The 17,790-nt window shown below is 42.3% G+C and overlaps 1 protein-coding gene across 1 annotated transcript; it reads right to left on the reverse strand.

Annotated features, from left to right (window-relative positions):
• Nucleotides 1-539: 539 nt before the first annotated feature.
• fmr1 (fragile X messenger ribonucleoprotein 1) lies at nt 540-14,589 on the reverse strand. The gene is made up of 15 exons (XM_066649087.1): nt 14,301-14,589; nt 11,739-11,791; nt 10,865-10,958; nt 10,584-10,655; nt 10,215-10,363; nt 9,994-10,087; nt 9,788-9,904; nt 8,403-8,573; nt 6,811-6,889; nt 5,851-5,960; nt 5,564-5,650; nt 5,163-5,358; nt 4,895-5,089; nt 4,281-4,360; nt 540-3,902 (listed from the first exon to the last, which is right to left on the reverse strand). The coding sequence occupies exons 1-15, from the start codon at nt 14,349-14,351 to the stop codon at nt 3,735-3,737; spliced, it is 1,716 nt and encodes a 571-aa protein (XP_066505184.1). The 5' UTR covers nt 14,352-14,589; the 3' UTR covers nt 540-3,734.
• Nucleotides 14,590-17,790: the final 3,201 nt, after the last annotated feature.

Raw genomic sequence — 17,790 nt, forward strand, 5'->3', positions numbered from 1 at the left:
GCAATTCACTTCCACAGGAGGCTTATGAAATAAAACCACGACGTTTCTGCAGCGCCATCGTGTGGAGAAGCAAAGCACAGCAAAAGGCGGTTGTCTGGAAATACATGGGTAAGCCATAACATTAATACAACCTCCTTGTTTGTACACACACTTTCCACTGTATCATCTTCGCTGAGCACAAAGGAGCACTTTGTAGACCTTCAATATCAGACTGTAGTCTCTGTTGCTCTGTATACTTTATTAACCCCTTTTACCCTCATCTGTAACGCTCAGGACCCCCTCAGAGCAGGTGTGATTTGGCTGGTGGGTCATTCTCAGCACTGCAGTGACACTGCAGTTAGTGTGTGTTGTAGTGGTATGGGTGGATCAGACACAGCAGTGATTGCTGAAGTTTTTCCAACTACTACAAAGTCTAGATACAAAAGCTATGAAACAAGGAGGTGGTAGTAATGTTATGGCTGATCAGTGTATTTCAATTATAAAATTCACTTTATTTCAGATACAATCAGAAATAAATATAAACACACTTTGCAGAGGAAGATCAACCTTTATTTATTTATTGAAACTGCTTGCATACAAAATATATTGCACTATAACCAAACAATGTCAACATAAAACCCAGTCTGTTCCGCTATTATGTACAAAGAAATCACCATCATCATCCTCCTCCTCCTCCTCCTCGTTATTATTATTATTATTACCCAAAGTGCAGTAACATACAAGGTCAGATCTACCTTGGTTCAGTATCTACAGTTTATTTGAGTCGTTTTTTTGTGTATATTCTGTTCAAATGGTGTTTATTTTTCACGACAGAGAGACGGTGTAATAATCTCCCCCTGCTGAATTATTCCTACACGCTCCACACAAATAAATATCTAGAAAAACAGTCATCGTTTGGCAACGGAGACGTGGAAACACCCTTTTCTTTCTCCTCCTTCCTATTTTTTTCAGCATGTCGTGAATCTGGTTCTCCTCAGAGCAACGGGACGGTTGTAAAAACCTCTTAACTCCCGTGTTAAGTCAGAGTTTAGGAGTCTGATCTAACGCAGAGGCTCCTTTTCGTTTTGTAAAATCCGGTTGTGTCTCTGTTTTTAAGAGATACGTTTTTATTTCATCGTCTCGCAAACTCCGCTCATTCGGAAAAAGGCGAAACAGACGGGTACGACACATCAGTTCTCAGCTTCGCCGGATAACTTAAGCCCAAGGTCAAGCCTAACCAATCAAAAACAGCAGAGGGACTTTCCTAGTAGGCGGTTCCTCAACTCTGGGCTTAACTGAGAAATCCTGCTTTGTGGAGCATGCCACCACCAGGTCTGAGCCTTGTTCCAAACTTAATTCTCATCTGTTGTTACGTTGATAAAAGAATTCCAGCGTTTTTGGGCTGATCTTTATTTCCTGGATCAGTAGCATGTGGAGAACACACCGTGGAGAGTTAAAAGATTGCTTATCCACTTCATTTAAAACGTAAAACAATGCCGGTGTAAAATGACATTCTTTTATGTTTTTCTCCCCAGTGTTTAATTCATAAACATCAATTGGTTGTATTTAAAGGATGTAAAGTTTACATATTTCCACTCAAATTCATCAAGTAATTCATAACAGCTGCAGCATCTACTCACTGGATGCTACTAAGGAGAGGGAAGTGTGTCCAGTGTTTGCTGGCCCACTCAGACCCCACGTTACTGATCCAGAAGAGATTCGGCTGGAAAAACAAAAGGAACGCTGAAAAACGTTTTAATTTCCAGAAGAAACGGATCCAGGAGAAGACACAGAGACTGTAGGTTAAGCTGCAACACGTCCGGCTGATTTTATTTTACTTCAATTAAGTTTTCCTAAAAAGAGTTTAGCAAGAGTACAGCAACGCAGGAGAAGAAAGGGATCTGCAAATCTGTAAAAGAATGTTACGTGCTGTACAGAAACAGGAAAAGAATAAAAATAAAGGGACGCAGAAAGGTCCACCAGGGTTACGGTCACAGCAGGTTTCTGATAAAGAGGAAAAACAAAGGAAAAATCAATAATAATAATCATAAACAGCGTCTGAGCGGCTTCACCACGTCTCGGAAAAACTGAAAAAAATGCACAAGCGCTGCTCGAGTACGACGAATCGGTTTTAACTCAAGCTTAAACTTAGAAACGTCTCTTTCTCGTCCTCGCGTCCCTCCTCTGGAAGCGGAAAAGCGGAAAAAACTACAGTAGACTTAAATAAAAACGTTTTAGCAAAGATATCTAAAGTTCAGTTCATTATGTCGACAGCATACATGTGACTCACCTGCTGAAGTCTGATCACATTCTAGTTTATTAGAGTTTAATAGAGTAAGTACTTGCAGAGAAACACAAACATGATTAAGTGCACATTTAAAGTTTTCAAATCCAAAAAAAGGACAGCAACAATCTCTCTTTTTTTTTTGTTTGTTTTTTCCTTTTTTAAATTAATGGTAATAATATACAGTACGTGACCCGCTGCTAAACGCTTAGGATTCTAGGATGAGCGTGATATGGTTTACAGAGGGAAAACAAAGAATAAAGGAAATTAAAAACAGAAATACAGCAGGACAGGTGGCAGTCTGTCTGATGGAGGAAAAGACTGAGAGAAATGAAGTGTTTTACAGAAAGGTGATGAAATCTGAACTCATAGGACAGGAGACTACAGTCGAAGTCAACGGCTATTTCACAAAAAATAAACCTCTAATGTCTCGTTTAACTCAGGAAAAAAAAAAAAAAAAGACGTCACGATTCGAGTGGTTGAGAATATCCCATCGTTAAGTGGTTGACTACGATAACTCTATCCTCAAGTTAATCTTAATTCATAATCCAAATACAAAATAAGAAAACTCCAAAAACAAAACAGGCCATGGATGATGAAGTCCTGCCTTTTCCAGACGTACAAAACAAACCATGTTTATGAAACACTGTACATGCACCACAAAGAGGTTGCTCTTTTTCTTGTTTTTTTATTATTTATATGTATTTTTTGATTTTTTTTTTCAGTGGCTGGCTGAGATCGGGTCGGATTAAACAGAAAAGAAGTGTTTGTCCATGTTCTCGTCCGCTTCCCTGATTTTTTTTGATCATTATTTATTTTTCTTTTTAAAACGTCCAAATTTCTGAAACTATCTGTCACTAGTAAAAAAAGGCACAGATCATATAGGAGCATCTACTTTTTCATTTTTTTTTTTTTGCTAGCGATGTGGCTGGGACCTCACATCAGAACGGGCTCTAGGACAAAATTGTAGGAGAAAAAGAAAAAAAAAAAAAAACACCTGGCACTAAATCTGAAACTCTGACTCCATCCTTTGTCTTTGAGGATTACAAAAAAAAAACAAAACAAACAAAACTAAAGAAAACCATCAAAAAAAAAAAAACCCACCAAAATAACACACTTTCCTTTTCTTTTTTTTTTTTTTTATGTTTTTGTTTTTTTAAACAGAAATAACACATTTCACCCACAGCTTCGGTTTCGGTTGAGTTTTGTAGGTAGTTGCCCTAAAGAGTCGATTACAAAAACCAGGAGCTTCTGTCGGATTCAGAGACCGGCTTCTTTAAGCAATGTAGACAGCAAAACATGAGTCTACGTTTCCCCCCGGTTTAGCGGTTACAAAATGTGCTTGATGTCATGTCTCGCGACAGCCCTACTGACCTCTTTTTGTCTTTGGCCTAATGTGTCTCTAATGAAGAAGCTTCTGGATTGGTGGAGTGTGGCGGGAGACTGACAGAGGACTGGGGCATCTTTTATTTTACGACACTCCGTTCACCACCACCTGGCTCTCTGCACCTTCCTGCTTCTCCTTCTTCATTCCCCGTTCCTTTAGGGGGCGCTGTCGAGGACCAGCTGCCTCTCCGGGTGGTCCCTGGGGGCCTCGGCTGGCGTGGACGCTCCTTTCGTTATTGCTGTCGACTCGAATCTTGAGAACGTGAGAGAGAGGTGTTTATCGGTCATTTCGCAGGTCAGTGAACCGGTTTAATGACAGCACTGAGGTTGTGGAGAACTTTGAATTTTCCATTCCACCTTAAATAGGGTGGCATCAGAATGTAACTGTTCCATTAAAAGGTGGAATGGATAGAATTGAGTAAATCAATAAAAAAGTAGCAAGCAAAGATTTTAAATAATAATTAAAAAAACTAACCCCAATTTTAAAAACTTCTACAGGTTCAAACTGAATAAAGAACAAGTTCCAGTCACACACTTTGGTTTAGGCTGTTAAAAGGTATTTGTGCTCAATCATAATTAAATTCTCCACACACTGTGTTTGTATCAGTTCAGGAGACGGGGGACTGTTTACCTGTAGGGAATCCTCCTGCGGTCTCGGTTTGGAGTCTCGGGAGTTTCGGGAGCGGGACTCACTCCAGTGCATTTCATCAGCTGATTAAACACAAGGTTAAACCCCACACATTAGCACCACCAACTGTTCACTGTGGTACACTCAATAACAATGTATGCAGACACTCCACTGGTTATATTTTTTGCACATTTCAATGGGAAATTTTCTACAAACAGTTAAAAAAAATATTGAAAAATATAGAAGAAAAGTAAAGATGAATGAACATTAAAACATGCTTAAAGAATTAACTGCTTCATTTTGTCATGGAATCCCCCTCTATTTTCCCTCAAGTGGCATCTGTTGCCTGGCAGACTGCCATTGTATAATGTTCTTAATGACTCGCCTGGTTAAATTAAAGGTTAAAAATATTAAAAGATAATTTGTAACAAAACACATTCCTCAGGTGGTGTGCTGCAAGGGGAAACCCACAGCAGATATTAAAATGTGCTCTTGAAATGACACCCCATAATAATATACTGCTCTAATGATAATAAACAATACCCCGTCATGCTTTATTCAGCTGTGACTCTAACGTTTAAAGAAATTAACGATAAATACAGAGGAAAATGACTGACGTTTGTAACCCCCTCCTCCTCCTCCTCTCCCTCGTCCTCCTCGGCCCCGGGCTCCTCCTCCTCTCTTCCGTCCGTCCGGGACCCGTTTGGGATATCCGGTGCTCTCCTCGTCTGTGGGAGCGAGAGACCAGTCGCTCAGCTCGTCTCGGTGATCAGACTCCGTCTCGGACGCATTAGACGCCTCAGAGTTGGTGCCTGATACGAATAGAAAAGAATGAGACACAAAAATCAAACACCGCCTACAAAGATGCAGGAGACCGTGGTGTACCTGAAGCGAATCCTGGCCCTCTCCTCCCCCTGCCGCCGCGGCCGAAAGGCTTTCCTCCTCTCGATGAACCCATGCCATTATCAGCGCTGAAGGGCTTCTCCTTCTCCGGTCGACCAGTAGGAGCTCGAGGTCCTCCACCGATCTGCCGCAACTGCTCATCAATCTGCAGCCTCTCCATCCGCAACTGATCTACCTCCTGAACCATCACAGGGAGTCAGAAAGCGTTACAAACCCTCACCAAACAATCACAAAGCATCCCAGACTGAGCTATAGCCATCATCAAATGTGAGAGAGACATACTTTCACATGTAATGCATCATTGCTGTTCTATTACAAATAATCCGCTGCCTCAGAGAAAGAAACGAGACCGAGACACAGTCTGAGGCAGGTCTCACTCTCACCTTCAGGTAGTTGAGATGGTAGTCAAGCAGAATGCGAGCGTTTGAAATGCTCTCCTTCGTCCCAACAAACACAAACGGCACCATTCCCTTCAGTCAGAAAAATGTAAATATAATGTTGCCAGTCAATCACATAATAACAATACTAATTTATTACACAGATCAAAAATTAAACCTCATGCAAATACAGCTACTTGATTCCCCAGATGTGGTTGTTTTACTTCTTTAGTTGAGCATTGGAGCTATAAACATCAACACTGCTAACCAACAGCTGGAGAACAGATACCGACCTCCTCCACTGGAGACTTTTTGTCATTTTCCGGTTCCACTCTCACTCGGACGACACCAGATTTATCCACCACCTCCTGGATCAGTTTCCCACTCTTCCCGATCACTTTTCCTGGTGGAGTTGGAGAAATAAATAAGGTCATGTGCCATGGTTTGGCCAGCTGAGGTCAAAAATACAGGTTCTGTTTGCAGGAGGCAACATGTACACATCCTCCAGAGTGCTGCAGGTTTTATAGCACAATCAATGTTTATTGGGTTTTACAAACTGTGAAAGACATAGGAGTACAAAGCAAAACATTTCAGCTGTTAATGAAGAAAAAGCCTTAGGATGCAGTTTGCCTTTAATCTCAGCAAATATACTGTGCAAGGAAAGGAAGAATGAATGTTCTTATTTGTTTCAGATTTTGTTGATAAAGAACAGATCTCTTTCCTTGGTTCCCTATGGCAGTAAAATGTTCTATTTAAGTTCTCATTTGTTTAGGACAACAGCTTCTAAGTGACTGGAAAAAGCACCTTTTGTCACAGTAGTCGATCTTAGAGAGAGATAATGACCACTGTGGCAGGTGTTTCTCACATTAAGCCACAGCGCCACCTACTGGGAGGTTAAAGGGTTTCCTACTGCTTTCGGTGATAAATTAAAGCCTTTGAGTGATCATCACCTCATTTTAAAACAGATCTCCACAGAAGGGAAGTGCTGAACTTGCTCATTAGAAAATAGAAGCTTTGATTAGTGGTGTGTTTAACCACAGGGGTTCGACCCCTGCCCATACACCCCCCCTCCATCTCTCACAGCTGGTGAAACCAATGCCAGTTACACTCCCACAGACCAAGGGCAAGGTAAGATACAGATCACAGCTGTACATTCACCTCCACGCTTCTGAAGATGCCTTTAAAAGAAAAAAAGGATGAAGCCCTCAGGAGTCGGTGTCCATTAATCAGCCAACATTTCACTGTGTCTTTACCTACTAAATTCCTGGGCACTTTGATCACGTCTTCGGAAAACTCCAGGTAGCTCCTGGCTTTCCTCACAGCCTCCTGGTCCTGGATAGAGAAAAGTCCATATTATTTAAGAACAAATATATATATGAACTGCTTTTAAATTGTAAAATTCATAGACCCTACAAGGAAAATGGGACCCATAACAGTGCAAGACTCCCACAAAAAAACAACCAATAAACAACTTTAAAAAAAAAAAAAAAAATAAAAAATTAAGCTTGACCCGGTTCAGGTCTAAAAACATCTACAACTTCCACCATCCACTCAGAAGCCGTTTTCACATATGAACTCCGGAAAAGGTCTGGAGAATTAGGTCCGGACATTATCTGGAGTAGCCTTTTCACACATGTAGCGCACAGCCAGAAAGGTTCTGCATGATTTAGACACGGGGCAGCGCCTGCGTGTGCAAGAGGCAAGGCATGAATTCACTGCGATTCTCCACAACATTTTTGCTGCTATTCACACTGTGGCTCACTCTCACTCCTCTGGGTAAAGTCTGGAAAAGTTCAGGGTTAGTGTGCATGTGTGAAAATGGCAAGACTCTGGGTCTGAAAGGATGTGGAGCTGTCAGGGAGCCCACACTGAGAAAATTCAATTCATATCGTCCCCGGTCCAACAAAAACAGAATGTGCACTGGGGCAAATGGGGGGGGGGTTATATCTTTGAAATCCAATTGTCCAACTCTCAGTAGAAATCAGTGTAAAAAGATGTTATTCAGAGTCATTTTAGAGTGTTTCTATTGGTTATTCGTCATGAGATTTACACACAGTGTGGAGGACAGCTGCTGTGTTCAAATGATGCAGTAACTAAACACACGCACGCACACGGAGATGCAGGGTTTTAATTGGACAGAGACAATATAATATAACACTACAAGTTTGTGTATACAGGTATTACTCTGATGTATGTAAACAGTATTGATTACACTGTATAGGGTGAGTCTATATTGATTAGACAGTACCGATTAGACTGTATAGGGGTCAGACGGTATTGATTAGACTGTATAGGGGTTAGACGGTATTGATTAGGCAGTAGAGGGGTTAGACGTTATTGATTAGACAGTATAGTGGTTAGAGTCTAATTGTTAGTATTGATTGGACTGCATTGGGGTTAGACGATATTGATTAGACAGTATAGGGGTTAGACGGTATTGATTAGACAGTATAGGGGTTAGACGGTATTGATTAGACAGTATAGGGGTTAGACGGTATTAATTAGACAGTATTGAATGGACAGTATAGTGGTTAGACGGTATTGATTGGACTGTATAGGGGTTAGACGGTATTGATTAGACTGCATTGGGGTTAGACAGTATTGATTAGATAGTATAGGGGTTAGACAGTATTGATTAGACGGTATAGGGGTTAGACATTCCTATTGGTTGAATCATCATGACATTTCCACTTACTGTGAAGGAGAGCCACTAATTAAACTAAAGAGCCACAAAAACTGAGATACGTGTTTTTCTCTGGACAACGGTGAGACAGACTCTAGAAAGTGAACTCATTAAGCCTGATTGGTGTGGGTTTTATTATTATTATTTTTTTGTGCTGAATACCTCTCCGTAGATGTGGAAGGTGCAGGTTTCTTCATCCAGGTCTATGTTGGTGACTCCAGGGACTTTGCGAGCTTGTTGGATGTTTGCGCCATGAGTTCCAATGGCGAGACCCATGAGGTCATCACGTACCACAAACTGCTCGTGGAACCTGGACGCCAGCTGCCGAGAACTCTGGTAATGCACGTGGAGACAGAGGAGCTTAAAATGAGACGTGAGGAACATGAGCAGAGTACATTCAAGATGACACTACTGCATTTTCTCCGTGCTGCTCAATACTGAACTGCAATAACTAAAGACTTGAATTTTTTTTAATATTCTGCAGTAAACAACAGAATGATAATTAAAACTTGCAGTGATCACCTTAAAACCTTTGAAAAGGTAAGAGATGGTATTTAAGCGACAATAACATCCCCTTGTGGAGATGTTTCAACCTGCTAACAGCTCTGCCCGAGCGTGTTGAGTCAGGGATCAGAAAAAATATTATCGCTGAGTGGCCAATGGATTGTTTCTACTTCGTTTTGTTTTTAAAGTAGAAAAAGAAGATCTGAAGACACACAACACAAATTCAATAGTCCATCTGACAGAACAATGCAATCTGATAAAATAAAATCTCTATTAATAAAAAAAGCAATGCTTGTTAATTGTTTCCTCCAGGTTTTAGCAGCAGGGGTGAACAGATTTTCAAGTTTCTTATTAAACAAGCCATTTAAATCTATATTTATTCTGAAATTGACCTGCGCACCATTTTGGAATTGTATCTCGGCAGAAGCGTAGCTAACTGCAGAGGCCTGGAATGTAACAGCTGTGCATGCGCACACAGGAGAAAGTAATACCCCTTTGCACTTGTTAAATATAGATGCTCCTAAGTGCTACACAGCAGATTCATATCCCATAATGAACAGGAGTCGTGAACCGCTCTGGACTCTTACAGCTCCTTCTCTATCAAATCCACGAGCCCTACAGAGTCCCAGCACACCAATAATATCCACTTTATTTTACATTACAAGTATGTATAATAAAATGCTAAAGCTCCAGAGAGAGTTGTGTGACCCAATCACAATGACACACTCACACCACAAACAGAGACTGAGCAGCTAAATACTCTCTAATTTAAAGTATTTTAACTGTATGTACTCGAGTGATACCAGCGTTGCACACAATGTGTCTGTGTCACACGTGATCATACAAACAAGACAAAATGGTTATCGACCTCCTCCCTAAGGCCCCAATCGGATTGGATTAGGTTTTTAGGAGGTTGTCTGTAATAAAAATTTTACATGCTTCCTCTCTGATAAAACTCAGGTAGGTAATTCCTCCCGTAAGATAGAGAATTACCACAGGACGCCATGGAAATGTAACCCCATGTCATGTCTTTCAGCCCATACCTCCAGTTGTCTGCTGGCTTCCTCGTTGCGGAGCATCAGGGCCAGTTTGGTCCGGAGGCTCCTGAAGTGCATGTCTGTCAGCATGTTCGCTCGCTTGGTCGTCACCTCGTTAACCGACTGAAAAGTAAACAAAACAAGAAAAGTTAATTAAAGAGAAATGGCATGAAATATGATGCACAGGCTCTACTCTGAGGGCTGAGTCTCACCAGGATGACCAGCTGCTTTTTATCCGAGTCGTACGTGACGTTGAAAGCTCCGATGGCTTTCTTGAAGTCTTTGTGAGCAGAGTCTTTCGAACACCTAGAAACAAACAGAAAAGGACTGATCAGTTCAGCACCACAGAAGTGGTAAATAACTAGCGAAATCTAAAATTGCAGTACGCAATGACACTGTTAATGTTGCCCAAGTAATAAAACAAAACATTTACATCTGCCGTAGGTCCTCAGGGACGTCGAGCCTGATCTTCAGGAAAGTGTTTTTGGAAGCGGCTTTGTTGGGGTTCACAAGCCGTAGTCTCTCCAACGTCACAATCTCGTTCAGCGTGGCATCACAGGCTGCATACTCTATAACATAGAACTGGACGAGAGGGGGAGAGACAGAGAGGTTTTGGCAGTGGTGGACAAAGTACATGAATCCACTTCTGGTGTTTCAGTAAAGTACATGAAATCTAAAAATGGGAAGGTTAATGTGAAACAGACATTTATAGAGGGAATCTCCCACTCTCTGCTGTTATTTTGAAGGTTCTCCCAGCTCAAATCCGGCCAAAACTCAGCTCAACCATCCCACTGAAGCTCACCTCTCCTTTCACCATGCGCACTTTGGCCAGCCACCACCCACACGGCTCCTTGTCATTGGCTCTGGAGTAAACCTACCACCAACAGAACCAGATTATTGAGATTAAACACATGAAACAGATTCAGATCATACAAAACCATCATAATGCAGTAAATTTACATTGATTAAATATATTATACAGGACTTAATGCTAAGTAAGTTTATATATAATGAATGAAGTTTCTACACATTAAGCAGGTCAAACCCAGAGTCTTTTTGGTGTAAATACATCTCATCACACACCTCGACTTCATCACTCTCCGTTATCTCCTTCTGAACTCCGGCAGGAGGAGGGAAACGAACATCGTGAAAGGGAATTTGTCGCTCTGGCTGCCAGCTACAACGTCAAAAACAAGGAAGGAATTAATTAGAAAACCTAGAATCGCATTCGCTGCCATAGATAATGTCTTGTTAATGCAGTGAGATAATTTCGCTTATGGTCTGCCCCACTTGGCTCATGGTCTCCTGGCTGTTTTAAACAAATGTAATTAAAAACATAAGAAAGTTGGGTTTCTGTCTCATCAGTACTGAATAAAGATTGACAAAATTAATATTGTGATTGTTATCAAAGTTACTTTGCAGTACTTCAGAGGAGACATGAAGAATACAGCAATAAATTCCACTGTTTACAGGGAACATTAACTTTTTTCCCCCAACATTGAGTCATTCTAAAGATGTATAAAATGATATAGAAGTCCTGTGTTTTTTTATTGTAAGACATCCAGTTTAGCAAATATTTATTTTTCAGCAAAATGACATGTCTGCAAAGTGTCTACAACATCGCAGATTTATACGCATGTATGATTCAAAAACGCTGTAGCCTCCACAGATGCCTTTTCATGATCAATAAAGCCAACAAACTCATTACACAGTACGTTTTTATCAGCATCAACCGAGAGGGAATGTGTACAGTGTGTGTAATTTAGATTTAGCTGTTGAATGGAGACCAATATATGTAACGGGTAGTGGCTTTAATTTAATTCATTAGACTTAACCAATTATTTATTCAATTTATGTATATATAAAAAACTGTCAGGAGACTGTAAGTAACACAATACCAGTTTAGAAAATCTCAAAGGCTTTAATACTAAATCAATAAAAGTTTCAGGACACTCACTTGTTCTCGAACGTCACAGTGACTGTGCTTTCATGCACATCCTTCACAGATGCCTGCAAGGAAAGAGAGAAGGAAGAGACAGATAATATTTGTAGTTAAAATCCAAAATCTGGTTTGGGTAAAAACAACAGAAAATAGAAAGGAATTGTCTGTGGGTGATCTTTAGCTTCGCTGGTCAAAGCTAATAATATTTGAAAAGGCTGCTAAGGTTTTTGCTTGTTGCTGATGTTATGGCGCCCAAGACAGTTGCTGATATTGAGCTAATGCTCTGGGAGCTAAGGTACTACTAAACAATTGATATGATCTTTAAAGGGGATTTTCAAATGTTGCTAAACATGCTAGGTGTTTCCAGGTGGTCATTATGATGTTGCTAAAGTATTCAAAGCTGTTGCTACGTTACTAATTTGGTATTCCAGGTTGATGTCATTGTTTTCTTATTCTGTTAAGAATGCAATGTTTAATTTTAAACTACTATAGCGGTTACAGTGGGTTTTTGAGGTGTTTACAGGACATATCTAACCGAACTTCCTTGAAGGAATGGACAAGCATCTGCAATAAAAACAAAAACAAAAAAACAAACAAACAAAAAAAACCCAGAGGAGACAAAATGAGACTTTTCAAAAATGTGTGTGGACACATCTCCATGTTCCCTAGTGTAAATAATGCCTATAGCCCTATGTGGATGAGATTAAATTTCCATATGGTCCTGGGGTAATTTTCTCTTTTACATGGATCCTCTGTAATTTTATTTCCGTCCGAATTTACCATGTCTGTGTCTCCCCCTTTATTCTTTGGATAAAATTACAAGCCAAATTACCTACTGTTTGTATGGATCATTTTAATCCTGTCCAGATGCAGATCTCTGTGTTTTAACAGGCAGATCTCACCTCATGTTAGATAAAATAGAAGTTTGGGCACTGCTGCGCACCGTATTTAGCCTCTGAGTGTGTGTTTCCATAGAAACTCGCAGGTAATCATGGGACAACCGGATATAATTCGGGAGCTAGAAACTTGCTCGTCCTCTAGCTTTTCATTACTGTCTGGATGCCAGAGTATTATCACAGAAGAGGTACGTAACTTCTATATTACAGATGTCACCCTGAAAAACGAATCAAATCGTAAAATGGGCCATGTTCATGTTCACCATGAAAATGGGTTCCTATGGGATAAATATAAGTATGCTTGGATGGAGATTGTATTATGGCATTATTGTATTGTGCCCATCACTATCAGATAATTTAATAATATTAAACAATGTGCCACAGACTTGCACAGTACTGGATGTTCACATTTGCATTTGAAACACATGGCACCAGACAGCGCGTGTCCATATACTCGGAGTACTGTGAGAAACTGTAGATCGTGATATAATTCCTGGATATCGTCCGTTCTAGCTTATTTGCATATGGTGTTTGAACAAGAACAATAATTAAAATAATAAATGGTTGCAAAAATCATTTAAGTGCTTAAGACCTTAGCAGAGATTTGTAATTATTTTTAGCCTCTTGAGCTTTAGGTCTTAAAATGTGGCACTGTGCTTCATGTCAGTGTCAAATGAGAGCAATTTTATAAAGAATAATTCATTCTAAAGGTATGTAATGTTATTTACAATTACATACACATAATTACTAAGATAAATCATTTTAAATAATAATAATAATAATAATAATAATAATAATAATAAATGTCTGGGACTTCTGCTCAGCGCTGTATGGAGCACATGCTGCCAGGCCTTATGCACAGAATGGTAGTAAGAAATAAAAATAGCAGTGGCCTCCTGGACAAATGGATCTAATGGCACAAAGTTGGTACAGAAATGAACAGGTGACAGAGCTCCTGCTGCTGCCGAGCAAAAGTAACGACACCCCTCTCGCCCATGTCATGTTTCATATAGACTTTAAAGAGCATGTTGGCTGGGAAAATGCAATTTAAAATAGTATCACAGCTAGAAAAGTTCAGTGCTTTTAATTTAGCCTGAATATTTAGCTACACCACATTCACAGCATCCAGCTTTCAGAGCAAAGACAGCTAAAGCCCAAACCAAGCGTTCGAGCAATTTTCAGGCTTAATTTGGAGTTTACTTCGTTTAAAATCGAGTTAAAACATTTTTAATACTTAAAATAGAGTTCAAAAATAAGACCTTGGTGTCTGGACACGGCTGTACCGAATATAACGCAGATAAACAGCCCGCAGCTCAGGCCTACAGAGCCTGCAAGTTTGGCTCTTGACTGGAATTTTCCTTTCCACCTTAAACGGGGCAGCACTTACATTACAGATAAGGCGTCTTTTAAGGTGGAACGGAAAATTCGGATAGGCTAAAGCAGGAATAATGAAGTTAATGAGGGTGAAAAGGCGTTACAGGGTGAGAAAAATCATTCACAGTGGTGTCCACTTAAGGTGGCTCCCATCTGATGTTGCAGAACTTAAGGTGGAATGGAAAGTTGCAATTTAGAACAGGAGGCAATGGGAGCCTCGTGCGCGGAGGGAGCTGCAGCCGGGTTTCAAGCCACAAACAAAGGTTAATAAAGAAGAGTATACACGGAGAAAATGAAGGAGATCCACCTTATAAAACGCGCCGCTCGCGCCTCGGACCTCCACCGCCAGCTCGTCCATGGTGCGCGCGCTGTGACAATGTAACTGTGAGGAGCGGTGGAACAGTGTAACAGTGTTCTCTCTTTATCTCTCCCTCTCTGCTTCTCTGTTTTCTCTCTCGCTCCCTTTCTCTCTCTCTCTTTCTTTCTTTCCTCTGCGCTGGGGTCGGGGTGAAGCCCTGGGTGAGAGGGAGCTGCTGATGGAGCTCCAGGCCGAGACTGAGCTGCTACTGCTCGGATGTAAACACGGACACAGATCCCCCCCCCTCCTTCACACACTCACACACACCTACATGCACCACGTGACACGGAGCTGCGCACTACATCATCACACGCTTGTGATCAAACACGTAGCAGCTCAGGGGATATTAAAATGACCTCCTTATTTCCCCATTCACTGTCCGTTCTCTCAGCTCCACTGACCACAGACGAGTTCAGACTGTAGTCCATCTGTTGCTCTGCATACATTATAAGCCCCCTTACACTCTGTTCTTCAATGCTCAGGACTCCCAGTGGACCACCACAGAGCAGGCAGGTATTCCCCCAAAGTAGGATTTCTCAGTTTATCCAATTAACTTAAATCCAAAGTCAAGCCTGTCCAATAGAAACAGAGCTGAGGGAGAATCTTAATGGACAGTCCTACTCAGGGCTAAAGTTAACTGGCTAACTGAGAAATCCTACTTTGCGGAATCCCTCTCAGGTATGATGTGGGTGGTGAATCATTTCTCAGTGCTGCAGTAACACTCACAAGTGGATCAGACACAGCAGTGACTACTGGCGTATGACTACTGTGTCATCGCTGGACTAAGCACAATCCACCAACCCAAAACATCCATTCAATAAGGTGTGAGCTGAGTCCTGTGCCCAATGATGAAGGACTAGAGGCAGGAGTGGGGAAATGAGACCATGAGCCTTAAAAGGCACCGTGTTCAACTATATATGGCCCTCCAGATTTATTCTGTATTTGTATGGGTTTGTTCAGGCTTTCTGCAGTAGCCATGGGTTTTATTCAAATAAAATTAGTGTTCAGTCAGCGTAATTGGCCACAGCTTAGGGTTGCAATTCATCCTGAAAATACAGAACCATCCTGTATCTGGACACTAATCGATGTGTTTCGTATTGAACCAAAACACGCAAGTTGTTCTATATATTTGAGGTTAGACTGTAAGGACAGATGATTTATTTGTGACAGACAGAAAGATGCCACTCTCTCTCTCAGCCAAAGGGAGGGGCAGATACACCCCAGCTCCAAAGGATGCATTTCTCATTGGTCGTCAGTCCTGTGGATATAACAATAATTTTTGACAAAAGCGAATTACACGCATGATTTTTGAGGTCAGTCGCTTTTATTAAGCCAATCAGCAGCCAGAGTTAGCTGTCCATCAAAGGCTACTGATTTTCCTTTTCTTCGAAAATGACAGGGAAAAAAAAACTCCTGATGGCGATTGGTTTAATAAAAGATTGACAACAAATATATAGAATCTGATTGACAGCAGTCGAACAGGATTGTCAGGGACGTACCGTTACCTACCTTGAGCAGCAATACCACCCCCATTTATTTCAGTTTCAGAAAGTTGCCAAAACAATCGCAGCTTCACCCAGTAGCTGCATCCCTGGCATCAATAGGGTCTAGTTTACAAGAACGTTGAAGTGAAGGAAAGTCAATTAGAAGCTTCTTGTCTTTAAAGACAAATGGAAAGTGGACTGTTTTTGGCTGAAGTAAAAGTAAACCCTCTGTGGCTTCATGTGTCGAGAAGCCCTCACTGTTGTAGAAAAAACTGTTGCATAATGTAGCAGTACAGGACTGAATGCTACAGAAGCTTCTACCAGACGGCAGGAGGGAGAACAGTGTGTGTGGGGTCCTCCACAATGCTGTTGGCTTTGCGAATGCAGCACAAGGCGTTTGATGCTCCATGATTGAGGGGAGATTGATCCCAATGCTTTTTCTCAGCTGTCCTAATGTGACTAATAAAAAGCTACCTTTTAAAATAATCATACCCTCTTCAGCCAAACCTCCCTGCTGCAGCTGAGGAGCAGTGTTCACTCTGATCTGAAGATTATTGATTTCTTGTCACTGGCCACTAACCTGCTCTGGAACAGGGCAGATATACAGCACTGTGAAAAAGTTGAAGGCCCTGAAGACATTATCAGGAAACCCACGCAGACACAGGGAGAACACACCACACTCCTCGCAGACAGCCACCCGGAGGAAACCCACGCAGACACAGGGAGAACACACCACACTCCTCGCAGACAGTCACCCGGAGGAAACCCACGCAGACACAGGGAGAACACACCACACTCCTCGCAGACAGTCACCCGGAGGAAACCCACGCAGACACAGGGAGAACACACCACACTCCTCGCAGACAGTCACCCGGAGGAAACCCACGCAGACACAGGGAGAACACACCACACTCCTCGCAGACAGTCACCCGGAGGAAACCCACGCAGACACAGGGAGAACACACCACACTCCTCGCAGACAGTCACCCGGAGGAAACCCACGCAGACACGGGGAGAACACAACACACTCCTCACAGACAGTCACCCGGAGGAAACGCACGGAGACACAGAGAGAACACACCACACTCCTCACAGAAAGTCACCCGGAGGAAACCCACGCAGACACAGGGAAAACACACCACACTCCTCACAGACAGTCACCCGGAGGAAACCCACGCAGACACAGGGAGAACACACCACACTCCTCGCAGACAGTCACCCGGAGGAAACCCACGCAGACACAGGGAGAACACACCACACTCCTCGCAGACAGTCACCCGGAGGAAACCCACGCAGACACAGGGAGAACACACCACACTCCTCGCAGACAGTCACCTGGAGGAAACGCACGGAGACACAGAGAGAACACACCACACTCCTCACAGAAAGTCACCCGGAGGAAACCCACGCAGACACAGGGAAAACACACCACACTCCTTACAGACAGTCACCCGGAGGAAACGCACACAGACACAGGGAGAACACACCATACTCCTCACAGACAGTCATCCAGAGGAAACCCACGCAGACACGGGGAGAACACACCACACTCCTCACAGACAGTCACCCGGAGTAAACCCACGCAGACACAGAGAGAACACACCACACTCCTCGCAGACAGTCACCCGGAGGAAACCCACGCAGACACAGAGAGAACACACCACACTCCTCGCAGACAGTCACCCGGAGGAAACCCACGCAGACACAGAGAGAACACACCACACTCCTCACAGAAACTCACCCGGAGGAAACGCACGGAGACACAGAGAGAACACACCACACTCCTCACAGAAACTCACCCGGAGGAAACCCACGCAGACACAGGGAAAACACACCACACTCCTCACAGACAGTCACCCGGAGGAAACGCACACAGACACAGGGAGAACACACCACACTCCTCACAGACAGTCATCCAGAGGAAACCCACGCAGACACGGGGAGAACACACCACA

Source organism: Hoplias malabaricus, chromosome 17 (assembly GCF_029633855.1).
Source record: "Hoplias malabaricus isolate fHopMal1 chromosome 17, fHopMal1.hap1, whole genome shotgun sequence".
NCBI classification, from domain to species: domain Eukaryota; kingdom Metazoa; phylum Chordata; class Actinopteri; order Characiformes; family Erythrinidae; genus Hoplias; species Hoplias malabaricus.